Genomic DNA, 13151 nt, shown 5'->3' with positions numbered 1-13151 from the left:
ATTTCGGTTAATTTTTAGTGAGCCTTAGTTTTTAAAGATACTTCAAAAATACTCCAAGAGCTTTCACATTTTCCATATTTTCACTTGTAAATGACCCTGAATAGTTACATATTTTTAAAGATTTTTTTCTTAATGTGAGAGGCTTATTTGTTGTTCGAAATAGTTCTCTGTATCTGTAGAACTGAGTTACCTCCTAAAATATGGCTGATGTTAAATATTTGAAAATGAAATTGTAATATTTATTTCCGCTCTTGAGAAAATGTGAACCAAGACTAAATTTGAGACCTAGCCTAAATACAGATATACCACCTCTTACGTCGTTTTGACTTCTGTCATTTTTTTTACTAATTAATAATAATTGGGAAAAATAAAATTTAACTAACATCAGTTTATGCAAATGTGTGTCGATCAAAAACCCATTAAAAAAATCACCTAAAAGACAATAAACACATGCAAAATCACATAAAATTACATGTTAAAATATACTAAATTTTAAAAAATATTGTCTTCTTTTCATGATATTGTGTACCCATAGTCCCAGGATTAATTATGGGCTGTTTATTCAAACATTGGCTATGAAGAAAGTTCCTCCTTCTACTGATAGTGCTAGTGCTGGTGCTACTAAGCATCATGCTATACTGTTGAAAAATAAGGTGGCTATAATTTCATGCTAGGTGAAAAGGTTTCCTCCATAACATAACATCAATGTCAACATAGTCTCATGCTCAGGTAAATATGACATTTTTTGTTTTTTCTTCACATTAGCATCAATTAAAATGTATAGATTGACTATAACGGTAAAAATACTGAATTTTGTATTGGCAAAGTTATGGGATTGCTGATAGGGGTTTATGAGGTGTCTGGAGTTCTTCTAGCGCTGTAGATTTCTTTCTCGGCATGATGAATGCATTTAAAGTGCCTCATTAAAGTATTTTATTCTGGAAAAATTTTTGAAGTAATATTAAAAAGTGAATTGCCTGCCATAATATATTAGAGACAAAATCAGAAATAAAACAAAATAAATCCAGTCAGACAATGAAACAAAGAAAAATTGGTCTCTTTTTACCCTATCCTTTACATACACGGAAAAAATCAGGAACAGTGCGGTCCGTGAAGCATAGCCAGAGTGTCTATGATAGTGTAATTTAGTTGCAGCTGTACAGATCACAACCCACTCTTGTTAAAGTGAAGCTTATTATAAAAGTCATATAGTTATTAGTGTATTTGACTAGGCAGCTACTTAATTGGTTTTGATACAAAACCTCAACAACTCAAAAACAAGTCAGGCAATAAATAATGTCAACTTGAGCCTTATTTGCTTTGTCTGTGGAAAATTATAACATATTGTTATACATATTTAAACTATTAGGACAGAAATCAGTACCGACGGGGTATTTTATAGTAAAAGGACTGCTAGAAAAATAAAAACAGTGCAGCAAATAATAACTGCCACTATACCAGTGTGTCCATGTCTACAGAATTTCCATAATAAGCAATGAGTAGTAAAATTTAACAAGTTATTGCTCAATAGAATGCTTGTGTAAGTACTGGTATACTGGTGGTGGTGGTGCGAGCATAAAAGAAACTGTAACAAATCTGTAAGCTGTTATAAAAACCTTAGACTGCACTGTAGGATATCGCTGAAGCAACCTAGCAGCGAAGAAAGAAAAATATAAAGAAAATAAGATCTTACAGCGCACTTCTAGGAACGTAGACTGGGAGCTCTGGCCTACTGGGTTGCTGGCTGTGCAGAGATACTGTCCAGCGTCGGTGTACTCGACATACTTAAGTGTCAGAGAGGAGACACGGAAGTCACTGCGGACCACCACACTTCCATCTTCACTCTACAGAGACACACAGACAAGCACAGGGTGAAATGTACTCTACATACTTACAAACGAACACAATCATATTGCCTGTACACTCACTGGATAATTTCATCTTGTTAATGCAATTGTCCAATCAGCAAAATGCATTTTTCCATCTTCTTTTCCAAACTGTCCAGTTTAAGTCAACATGTACAAAATTTTATCTCAGCTTCCTGTTCTTGGCTGACAGGAACAAATTCTAATGTTTACTTCCTGTCGGTGTTGGTTATTTTAGTTACCATGAAATTCCTAGTCTTGGGATTCTCCTTTGACTAGTTAATGTAACCAGATATGTCCAACCTCAGAATTGCAGATGTTTTTGTTTTTTTGCACAAACCTCTAGATACCGAATGAAAGTCCCAAGACATCAGCGATTTGGGCTAAAAAATAACAGCCCATATGACACATGCCATGGAAAAATCAATGATTCTGAGCCTCTGAATCTCTTGACCTATATCTGCATATATTTGCTGATTACATGAATAAACAGGGATTCAGGTACATTTACATTTAATTCAGTTCAATTAAACATTCAGTTCAATTAAATTCAAATTTATTTCAATAGCGCTTTTTAACAATCCACATTGTCTCAAAGCAGCTTTACAGAAGCATGGAAACAGTAAAAATTTTACATTTTTAAATGAAATTAGTACTTATCTATAACATTTATCCCTAATTGAGCAAACCTGAGGTGACGGTGGCAAGAAAAACTCCCTGAGATGATATGAGGAAGAAACCTTGAAAGGAACCAGTCTCATTTGGGTGATAATGGACAGTAAATAATTTTAAACCTACAATAGTTGGCAGTCAAGTGGAATTGTGCAACAAAGAGTTCATGAAGAACTAATAGATCGGCGTAATTTCTGAGTATTACAGACTAAACGATAATGAAGACCCGAATACAAAGCTGACCGACGCAAGAGTAGTTTAAATATGGTGTGACAGTCTCCAAGTGGTTCTGTCCAAAGCAGTCCCATGTGTCACGGCCTGTCCATGCAGATCTATCCCAACAGATTGTTCCTCCAAGGAATTTACAGCATTGGCAGATGCTCTTATCCAGATTGACTTACAGTACATTTATCTCATTTATCTCACAGATCAGTTGAGGGTTAAGGGCTTTCCCCAAAGGTGCAGGAGTAGCAGTGGTGAGATCTGAATGTCACTGGAACAGGTGTTCCTATTAATATGTCCGGTGAGTGTACCCAGTTTTATAAAGTAGGTGCCACGACAAAACATTTGTTGAGTTGTTTAGTTATTGCTTGCTAAATGTCAGGGTAAAGGCACTGTGAAAAGACATAAGGCGTGACAGGGTGCAAAAGGCAGATATAAATAAAATGGGTAGGTAGCAAGCAGGACCCATCAATAATGCAGAGTGTAACTTAGGGAACCGTCTTGGAGTCGTGCGAATTCAGCAGACCCATTCCACTCAGGGCTCGCTGTGGTGTGTCACGACACGCGTACACACACAACCCAACATCCCACACTTGTGATTTCTTATAGCATGGATATATATATATATTTTTTATGAATCTCAATGAGATGCAGTCAGCGTTTAAATTCCTGACTCACTTGGGAAGTAAACTGGCCTCCAAAAACTATGCAGGCATTAAGACTAGGGGTATTACAGTTTGCAATCTTAATAACCTAGCATAAAAATACCACAGTTTCAGTGTTATTAAATCTTTTGAAAACACACTAGCTGAGGATGAAATTTAAAGGTGAAAACATTATTATGAATCCTTTGTAGAAAGGCTTTTTTGTAGCTTGTGTATAAAGAACTAATAAAAAAAACAGTTCATAGTTCCACTAATAGTTCCTTCTTAGAAAGAGTTTATGAGAACTTTTCCATATAATCTCTTATATTATTAGTATTTATTATCACATTATAAGCTAAAACAGAGAGTGGCTCTACGGACAGAACGAACCAAAGTAAAAATAGTGTAAAATAGCATAGCCCAAATAGATACTTGTTTTGTTTTATTGTAGTCAGCACCGTCATTCTCTTCTGTGTGTTTGTTAGCATGTTTGTAGCTTGATCGTTCACAACAGCTAAGAGCACCAGCAGATGCAATAACGTAAAATGTTTTTACGACGATAGCAGATTACACTGCAAAAAAGGGATTTCAGTGCAATCCACTTCCCCTGCAGCAAGAAACAAAGGCTGGTGTAGTATTATTTAGGAGTCCAGAGAGAAGGCTGCAAAAATCTTTGGACAGTTATAGAATTACCGGCGTTTGAAGATCGACTGTGTAAAAAAAAACTTACAGGTAGATGATAATATACAAAAATGGGTTTTAATCTGTACTTTATTCAAGGTGAAGTAATTCATTTCTATTTAGTTTATGTCAGGACTAATAACATGGACTGTGGCCATGTGCTTTTGTTTACAGTACGTTCTGTGTTCACGTGTCGGCCCCGCCCTTGTCTCTTCCTCCCCGCTTCTGCACACCTGTTCCTGATGTTTCTGATTGTGTTGTCTATTTAACTGAGACGCGTTGCCTTGTGCAGCGCGGAATCCTGTTGTCTTCATGTCTGGTTTTGTCTTTGTCCTGTTTCATGGTTTTTTTTAGTTAATAAATCCTGTTTTCGTTTAGCTGTCCTGCGTTTGGGTCCGTTTTTATCCAGCGTCCGTGACAGTTTAGGGCATTTTAGAAGACAACTTGCATTTATATAATTTTATACAACTGAGCAGTTAAGGGTTTAGGGCTTTGCTCAACGGCCCAGTAGTGGCAGCTTGATCCTGGGACTTGAACTCACAACCGTCCAACACCTTATCCAGTGAGCTTCCAATTCCTTGCCTAAAAACACCTCCTTTTACGTCATGAACCACTAAATATAGAAAACCATTTCAAGGATTCTTGGAAGAGTCCTGGACTAAAATAGTCAATGTCATTAAAAAAAAAAAAGCATATTTTAGAATATCATGATGTGTGTGACAGCAGCTGTCAGGTGATACTGCAGTTATTCCACTAAAATAAAATTGACTTATATTGGAGCTCTAAAATGTTATTTTAGTGAATCTTAATTGATCTTTAATAGGAAAAGCTATGCTCCTGTTCATTTAGCATTCAATCATAACAATACATGCAATCATGCAGATAGAGGTGAAGAGCTTCAGGAAGTGTTCTGTGTTAAGGAAAATGTGATCTCTGTGACTTTATCTGTGGCATAAAAGTCGATGCCAGATGGGCTGGTTTGACTATTTCAGGAGCTGCTGATCTCCGGGGATTTTCACACACAACAGTCTCTAGGGTTTACATCAGATTTCTGTTCTTGACTGATGGACTGGAACCTGATACAGTATTCTGCTGTTGAAGCTCAAACACCTCATGGTGTTCTGAGATGTTTTTCTGCTCACCCCTGTTGTAAGAGTGTTTATTTGAGTTACTGTAGCTGTCCTGCAGGTGAGTAGGTCTTCTTTTATTTTCGTTTTCTTTCCTGTTAGGGGTCGCCACAGCCAATCATCAGTTTCCACCTAACTCTATCCTCAGCATCCTCTACTATCGCACCAATTACCTTCATGTACTCTTTCAACACATCCATATATCTCCTCTTTGGCCTTCCTCTTGACCTCTTACCTGGCAGCTCCATCTCCAACATCCTTCTACCAATATAACCATCTCCCTCCTCTGTACATGTCCAAACCTCTCTGACTTTGTCCCCAAAAACAGCCAACCTGAGCTGTCCCTCTGATCTGCTGGTTCCTAATCCTGTACATCCTCATCACTCCTAAAGAGAACCTCAACATCCTCATCTCTGCTACCTCCATCTCTACCTCATGTCTTTTCCTCACTGCTACAGTCTCTAACCCAAACACCATAGCTGCTCTCACTACTGTCTTGTACACCTTTCATTTCATTCTCGCTGACACTCTTCTGTCACACAACACTCCTTTCACTTTTCTCCACCCACCCCAACCCGCCTGCACTCGCCTCTTCACTTCTGTTCCACACTCTCCATCACACTGGACGGTTGACCCAAAATACATAAACTCTGCAGGTGAGTAGGTGATCCTATAAAATTGGACAGTGAGTGTATATGCACCTAAGCCAGCTTTCTCCTTCTATTACTGGGCTGTTTGCTGCAACGGTCCACAGTGACAGCTCTATTTGTGAACGATTCCAGTCGAAGAGGTGTGTCTGGGACTTTCATTATGCCACTGCTGTCTCTAGAGTCAGTCACACTTACATAATGCACAGTCTCTTTTTAGCCACTGATCAGCAGCTTCCCCATCTGCTATGCGCAACATAATTCAATCTACCTCCTAATGGGAAAGCTGAGCGCTGCCCAGTCTGCTTCCTGTTGTTTCCAGAAATGGCCAGACCATAACCTCTGACCTTCAATCCACTTGTCTAGTGTGTTGCTTGGACCACACAAACAGCATGGTAGGCCATTCTCTGTATTCAATGCACTGTATCTCCCATTCTTCTCAGACATAAAGCACTAGTTATTCATTTGCAATGTGAGAACAGTGGCATATTAATGTTTCATGGCCATAGTTTTTAGCCGAGAAGCCTTGTTAATAATGCAGACCGACCATTAGCCATTGCACATGCTGTTGGTTGTTCCACAATTGCCTTGCTTTACTGGAAGAAACGTTCTAGAAAATGGAAAATAGTTTGCAAGGGGAATCACAAAAAAAACAAAAACCACATAAAACATTCAGATAAAACGGCACTCGTCAAATTCCTGAAGAAATACAATCGATTCATTGCGTGTTAAGTTAATCAGAGCAATGTTGCTTTATCCCATTCGAATAGAAAACACTACCAAACACTGTCACAAACCATTTTTTCCTTACAAACTGAAGCCAGTAGGAAAAATTAATAGTAAAACTCAATCTGTTCCAAATATCTACAATGTAAAGGAAAAAAAAATGGAAATTTCTGCCTAGTTTATTCTTTATGTTTTTTGGAGTTCAGGACATAGGAGCTATACCTTGTGTTGTTCAGGTCGAGTCCAAGATGCCTGCAGAGAACAGAGACAGACAAAATGACAAGAAAAACAGGGTCTTTTAAAATGGATCCTTAGTCATCATTACAGCATGCAGTCCAGGAAAAAAATGTGCACTGGAATAGAATATTTCACTACATTACTCCAGAAAGATATGCTCAAAATCCAATGGGCAAGAAAAAAAGAAAAATATTAAGCAAGTTAGATAAAATTAGATAATTCTGAAGTCTACTTTAGCTTTTTTTTTTTTTTAATATTTGGCACAAAAAGTATAAACAATTAAGTCTGTAGAAAGGGTTTAATGAACCTTGAGAGAAAAAAAAGGATTCTATGTTTTTCTCATTTATGTCAAGGCACATTTTTCACTTCAGACAAATATAAAAGAAAAAAAATATTATAATATCAAATGTATTATAATGTTATAATACGGGTTAAAAGAAATGGATGTAATGAACAGCAAAGGTTACAAGCAAGTGTGATGAAAATCAATAACCAAGCGAAGCTGCATTCCAGTTACTGGCCATTGCAAATGGTTTATGTTTCATGTGTGAGGATGCAGATCTACTCAATCTGAGTCACGTTCGCAAAAACAATGACGTGCAAGCTTGTCATGGTGTTAATGGTGATCTTTCATGTTCCAGGAGCCACTTTTATTATATAACAGGTAAAACCGTTACATCCTCTCTTTTAACCTGTTTGCTACATAAGTCTTTGAGGAATAGATAAAAATAAATAATAATAAAGTCCAATAAGTCTGAACATAATGCAGACAGGATAAATACTGAAGCCTACAGACGAAAAAAAATCCATTTTCTCATCATACTGTGTAAAGACATGGAAACAAAGGGTAAAAATGGTGGGTGAATGGTGGGTGAATTTGTGCTACACATATTTTAAGGAAGGAATAAAACACTTGAAAGTATGATGCAATATGTCACCACTCCAAAATGTCTCTCATACCACAGCAATTTGCCAACGGTAACTTCTATATTAAAAAAAATAAATAAAACGTTGTTTGTGTCCTTATATACATTGTAAAAGGACATTTTAAATTAAAAGGACATTCTCATGATTAAAAACATCAACATGCATGTTGCTTACATGTTACTGTAGCAGAACTGATGTTGAATATAGTCTAATGAGAGTTTTGCAATTAAGATTCTATAGGTAACAATGTTCATGTCATGTCGAACATCTCCGGGGTCTTAAAAAGCATCAGACCTCTAAGGGTTAACACGAAACCACCCAGCAGTATTTTTTTTCATTAAGTCATCAAGACCAAAGAGACCAATCAGATTTGAGAATTCAACATCGCTACATCGGATCATTAACCTGATTCTTCCACTAGTTTGAATGTAAATACTTCCATTTGCTAGAGAATATCGTCGCTGTCAGGCGGAATCCTCGTATCTCCAAAACCATTATTTTTCAGGAAATTAAAAAAACGCCGTACCTTATCTGCAGTTCACAGGGTTTAGTCCGCATTGCAGTGGATTGTCTTGCGCTAAATTCCTGTCCTCAGACGAGCACCAGAACTAGCTCAGAACTTTTCTTTGAGCCCAGTGTTTTGAAGACATTTACCTCAGAAGACGTGTTGATTCGTTGCGACTCTTCTTGAGAAGAAATATGCTGCGAAGCTCTCCCATGGAGTGAGGAAGAGGTGGACAGTTGAAGTGTCCAATGGAGTTAAGAGATTTGCGCTCAAGCTATTTTCAAGACTTTAGATTGTTTAATAACTTGTAAAAATAACAGACCCACGTGGGGACTGACCAACAGCATCGATATGCGAAAAAATATGAAATTGACAAAATTTGGACATACGAGGTTTCCGCCTGACAGCGACAATAAGTTACCCTTTTACTTTTTCCTAGTTTTCCAATGCTTTGTATACTTAGTTAAATGAATTTGGTGTTTCTGTTAACAATAAAGACAATGATTAGTCACCTAGAAATAGATATATGTTGTTGAATGTGATTTAGTTCGGTCAGTTTGTGATGCAATTTTACGTAGCGTGACATGGGTTTAGGAACTGGGTAAAGTTTTTTCACTTCACACTAAGTGGACAGTTAAAATTTCGAATGCTATATATATATATATATATATATATATATATATATATATATATATATATATATATATATATATACTTTAAAGTATACTTAAAGAGATTTTTTATTTTTTTTTATTTTGTAGCATTTTGATAAAAAGACATAAAATTTGTTATTACACTATAATACACAAAAGTGTATTTTAAGTAACTGCTTTATCCTGGTCAGGATATTTTAAAGTATTCAATTTATTCAGTACAGTAATTAATAGATATGTTTACATGCTTGTGAAGAAATTCCAAATGTAACCCCTTAAAATACCAGGATACAGTATGTTTACCTCCCTGTCGAAACCTCCACTAAGTCTCCAATTCCTCTAAAGCTTCTTGGATTCTTTCACCTCTTCCTGACCCTGACTCCTTTTCCTCCCTATACTTAGACTCAGCCCCATACACTTTCTTCTCCTCTTTGTCCTCAACCATGGACCTCCTCTGCCTTCTGTCCACTAAACCCAGGAAGACTTCTTGTCCGGCTCCTTGGCTGTCAGATGTGGTGCACAACAATTGGAGAGAACTACAGTAAGATCAGCAGAGGAAGTTGAAGAAATCACAACTCGACACAGGTCTCGCTTCTTATCGTGCACTTTTTTCAAATCCTCTTTGGACGTGACTTCTGCAAAGACTGCTTTCTACAAAAAAAAACCTTAAGTCTTCTGTACATGATCCTCTTAAGCTCCACAACATCTTCTCTTCACTACTCAACCCCCTGCCCACTAGATCCAATCCTATTCACTATGTTCCAGACCATCTTCCAAGACCTCCTGCCCTTCATAACCATAATAATCAATGGATCCCTACATGCTCATGTACCAACTACTTTCAAGCGAGCAAGGGTTATTCTCACCCTGCTCATGTTCTCCAGACATGAGCGACTACAGACCGGTATCACTTCTCTCTTTTCTTTCTTGTAATCAACTGGCTGTCCCAACCAGTCATCCCAACATCTGCTCCATGCAGACTCTCTACTCTTGTCTCACACGACTCATTGCTTGGTCCTCTAATTTTCTCCCACTTCTTCCCCTTTACTCACTCTTTTAGCAAAGTTACTGTATATCCTCACACGAATTCTATGCTGATGACACTTAACTTATTGTATGCTCCACTCCCTCCAATACCACAGCCTCTGCTCGGATCTCAGCATGTCATCGTGATGACGGCTCATCATCTGAAACACAATCCCAGCAAAACTGAACTGCTGGTAATTCCAGGTGATTCATCCCCACTCCAGGATGTTGCGATATTCCTACACAACTCTCTGCTCTCACCTTCACAGATCGCAACCTTTAGGTAACCATGGACAATGAGCTGTCCTTTTTCTCACAGGTTGCTAATGTGACACACTCATGTTTGTTTCTCCAGAAGGATTTGGCTTAGGTGCTTCTTCAGTCCCTTGTCATTTAGAGACTAGACAACTGCAGCTCTCTGCTGGCAGGTTTACCTACAGTATGAACACAATTCATCCTCTGCAATTGATCCAAAATGCAGCTGCACAACTTGTTTTCAACCTGCCTAAGTTCTCACACACCACCACACTATTCTGCTCCCTCCGCTGGCTTCCGGTAGCTCCACACATCAGACAATAAACACTGATGCCTGCCTACAAAGCCAAAAAAATAGACCAGCTCCCTCTTACCTCCTCACACTGCACCACGCTCCCTCTAATCTACTAGCACTGCCCGATTTGGTCCCACCATCTTAAAATGACAGGTAAAGACCTACCTCTTCCTGAAACACATAAACTAGCTTTTATTTTTTCCTGTTTGTATTACGGATTTAAAAAAAAGGTGCTCTAATTCCTCCCAACAGAGTTTTTAGGCTGATGGTTATAATAAGTCTGCGACCTAGCGAACCAGTGTTGATGTATTCATTGATGGAGCCTTCAAAGCACTTTTGTACGTCACTCTGTATAAGGTTGTCTGCCAAATGCCATAAATATAATGCAAGTATAACTGTTGGCCCAATTTTGGCCGGCTTTACGCTGTATGTTATTTGGGCCTATTTTGCTGTCAAGAAAGATCACAATCCTACATAATTAGTGCAGCTGTGACATGGCAAGGAAAAAAAGATACGTATTTCAGACCTGTGCTGCATCGCTGCACACCTAATATGATGGAATAATTGTAGAAGAAATATAATTCCTACATTCTGACATGTCGAATATGTTATCACACAGTTTGTTACAAAATTCCTATTGCCATTATCCCGTCATATATGACAAGATGAAATCACACAGCATAAACCCAACTTTAGTCCGAAGCATTATGGTGCACATAGAAGGTGTACATCTTAAGCATGTGGTACATTCACTACACTAGAATATTTACTCAATATACTAATGCTTCCTTTACGTGCTGTCAGAATGATCCTACTTCCCACTCCTGTAATGGTAATTACGAGTTTGTTGTGTTCACATGCTTGTGTTGTCAAAATCAAATAAAACATCGCCAACGGATTCTTATTGAAACTTATGGACGGTACGTTTGTTTTTTTTCTTCTTTTGTTTTCTTTTATTTTGACACCATAAGACATTTTTCACATTTAGCTAGCTTGCTGACGATTGTGGAATTTTTGGTCGACCAATTTTTACATGGTCGAAATATACAACATGCGTAGTACTGTTGCTGATACACATAAATGAACAAAAACAGCAAGCGCTTGATCAGAAGCAATTCACAAGTAGCGGCAATTCCATTACAGAATCCATCATTCAGTACAGAAAATGTACTCTCCTCTACCAGGTTAGAACTCCTCCCATCTCGGAAACTCAAAATCGAAATTAACTCAGAGGTTCCCTGCTGTAATTATGACTTACTGTAAGAGATCGGTCCTAAGCATCTTTCTAGTGGGAAACTGGTATTTAAGCTAATTTAGATGACACCTAAAGCCAGCATAAGTATGCTACATTTCTCTAAGTTTTTAATTAATCATGGCACAGTGGTGCAGCGGGTAGTGTTGCCTGTCTGTTTGGAGTTTCGCTTCTTCTTCCATGTCTGAGTGGGTTTCCTAAAGATACTTTGGTTTCCTTCTACCTCCTAAAAATATGCCACAAAGTGAATTGGGTATGACAAATTGCCCCTTAGTGTGATTGAGTGTGTGAAGGGGTATGTAATAGAGGTCTTCACGGGTCTAATTAGATCCGAAAACCCGAGGTCCGACCGGAGACCCGAGCGGGTTCGGGTCTAAAAGTTTTACGTGTACCTCGGACACGGGTCGGGTATAATAATAGCGGCATCGGGTCTCAGGTAATTTAAAATGAATGTGTTTTTACCGAACGGACCCGAGAAGACCCGAACTGCTGTATCTCGCGTATGTGCATCGACTCGAGTCCTTTTCCGACCTCTCCTCTGTTTGCCAAGACCTCTTGCGACATCGTGTTGCTGGCGGTAAGCTAATTTTTGTTGAAACACACCTGTCAATCGATTTTGAATCCACGCTGTAGCGGATACTTTTCTGTCTGACTGGTGCATGCAGGTCTGCATCGGTGTGTGCAACATTCGGGTCCAGTCGGGTTAAAAAAAATTGCCAACCGGTTGGTCAGACTCGAGTCTAATTTTTTCGGGTTTGTCTCGGGTTGGGTCTTTCTTAAAAAAAAATAAATTATGCACGTCGGGTTCGGGTAAAAAGTGATTCGGGTCACTTCGGTTTGGGTACATTTCTTTAGACCCGAGAAGACCTCTAGTATGGAATCCCATCCAGGATTCATTTTTTGCCTTTATATCTGACCAGTTTAAACCTGACCATAATAAAGCTCTTAAAACTGATGAATACATATCCCTTTCCCTCCCTGCATAAGGCCTTTGTCATGTAAAATGACCCTAATGCGCTCCATACGAGGGTATTTGGCAAACGGCTTGGAAACGGGTTGGAGGCTGTTCAATAATGTACAGAAAAAGTGAATTAATTAGAGGAACAGACAGCACCGTCTGGGCATCACAAAGACATCTGTAAACAAGCATGAAATATGAAATCAGTGCAAGCGCACAGCGAAAAAGACAATCTATGTGAGAATTGACAAGCTGAGAAGGAAAATGTTCAGGAGAACGTTCAGGAAACTTGCATGCTGATGTGGATACCATCATCAATCATCTGGGGAAGAGATGCGTTCATGCATTCCCAGTGATGTGGAGGTTGCTTCTGAGGCGCAGGAAATATTGCACACTGCAGATTGGATGTCAGAAGCAGAGAAAGAACTGGATCAATAACTTTATTTCATCAGACAGGCC

The 13151-nt window shown here is 38.5% G+C and overlaps 1 protein-coding gene across 3 annotated transcripts in view; it reads right to left on the bottom strand.

The window, feature by feature from the left end:
* The window catches only part of ncam1b (neural cell adhesion molecule 1b), a 99161-nt gene that overhangs the window by 31556 nt on the left and 54454 nt on the right, over positions 1-13151 (bottom strand). For 2 of the 3 annotated variants that reach the window (XM_060888406.1, XM_060888408.1), the window contains exons 10-11: positions 6807-6836; positions 1694-1844 (exon numbers count right to left, since the gene is read on the bottom strand). In XM_060888406.1, coding sequence (XP_060744389.1) covers positions 1694-1844; positions 6807-6836 — 181 coding nt within the window. The remainder of the gene's footprint in view (positions 1-1693; positions 1845-6806; positions 6837-13151) is intronic. The other variant, XM_060888407.1, reaches the window with a different exon arrangement.

This window comes from Tachysurus vachellii, chromosome 15, assembly GCF_030014155.1.
Source record: "Tachysurus vachellii isolate PV-2020 chromosome 15, HZAU_Pvac_v1, whole genome shotgun sequence".
In the NCBI taxonomy this organism is placed as follows: Eukaryota; Metazoa; Chordata; class Actinopteri; order Siluriformes; family Bagridae; genus Tachysurus; species Tachysurus vachellii.
The sequence above is the reverse complement of the archived record's forward strand: the minus strand, read 5'-3'. Positions and strand labels throughout refer to the sequence as shown.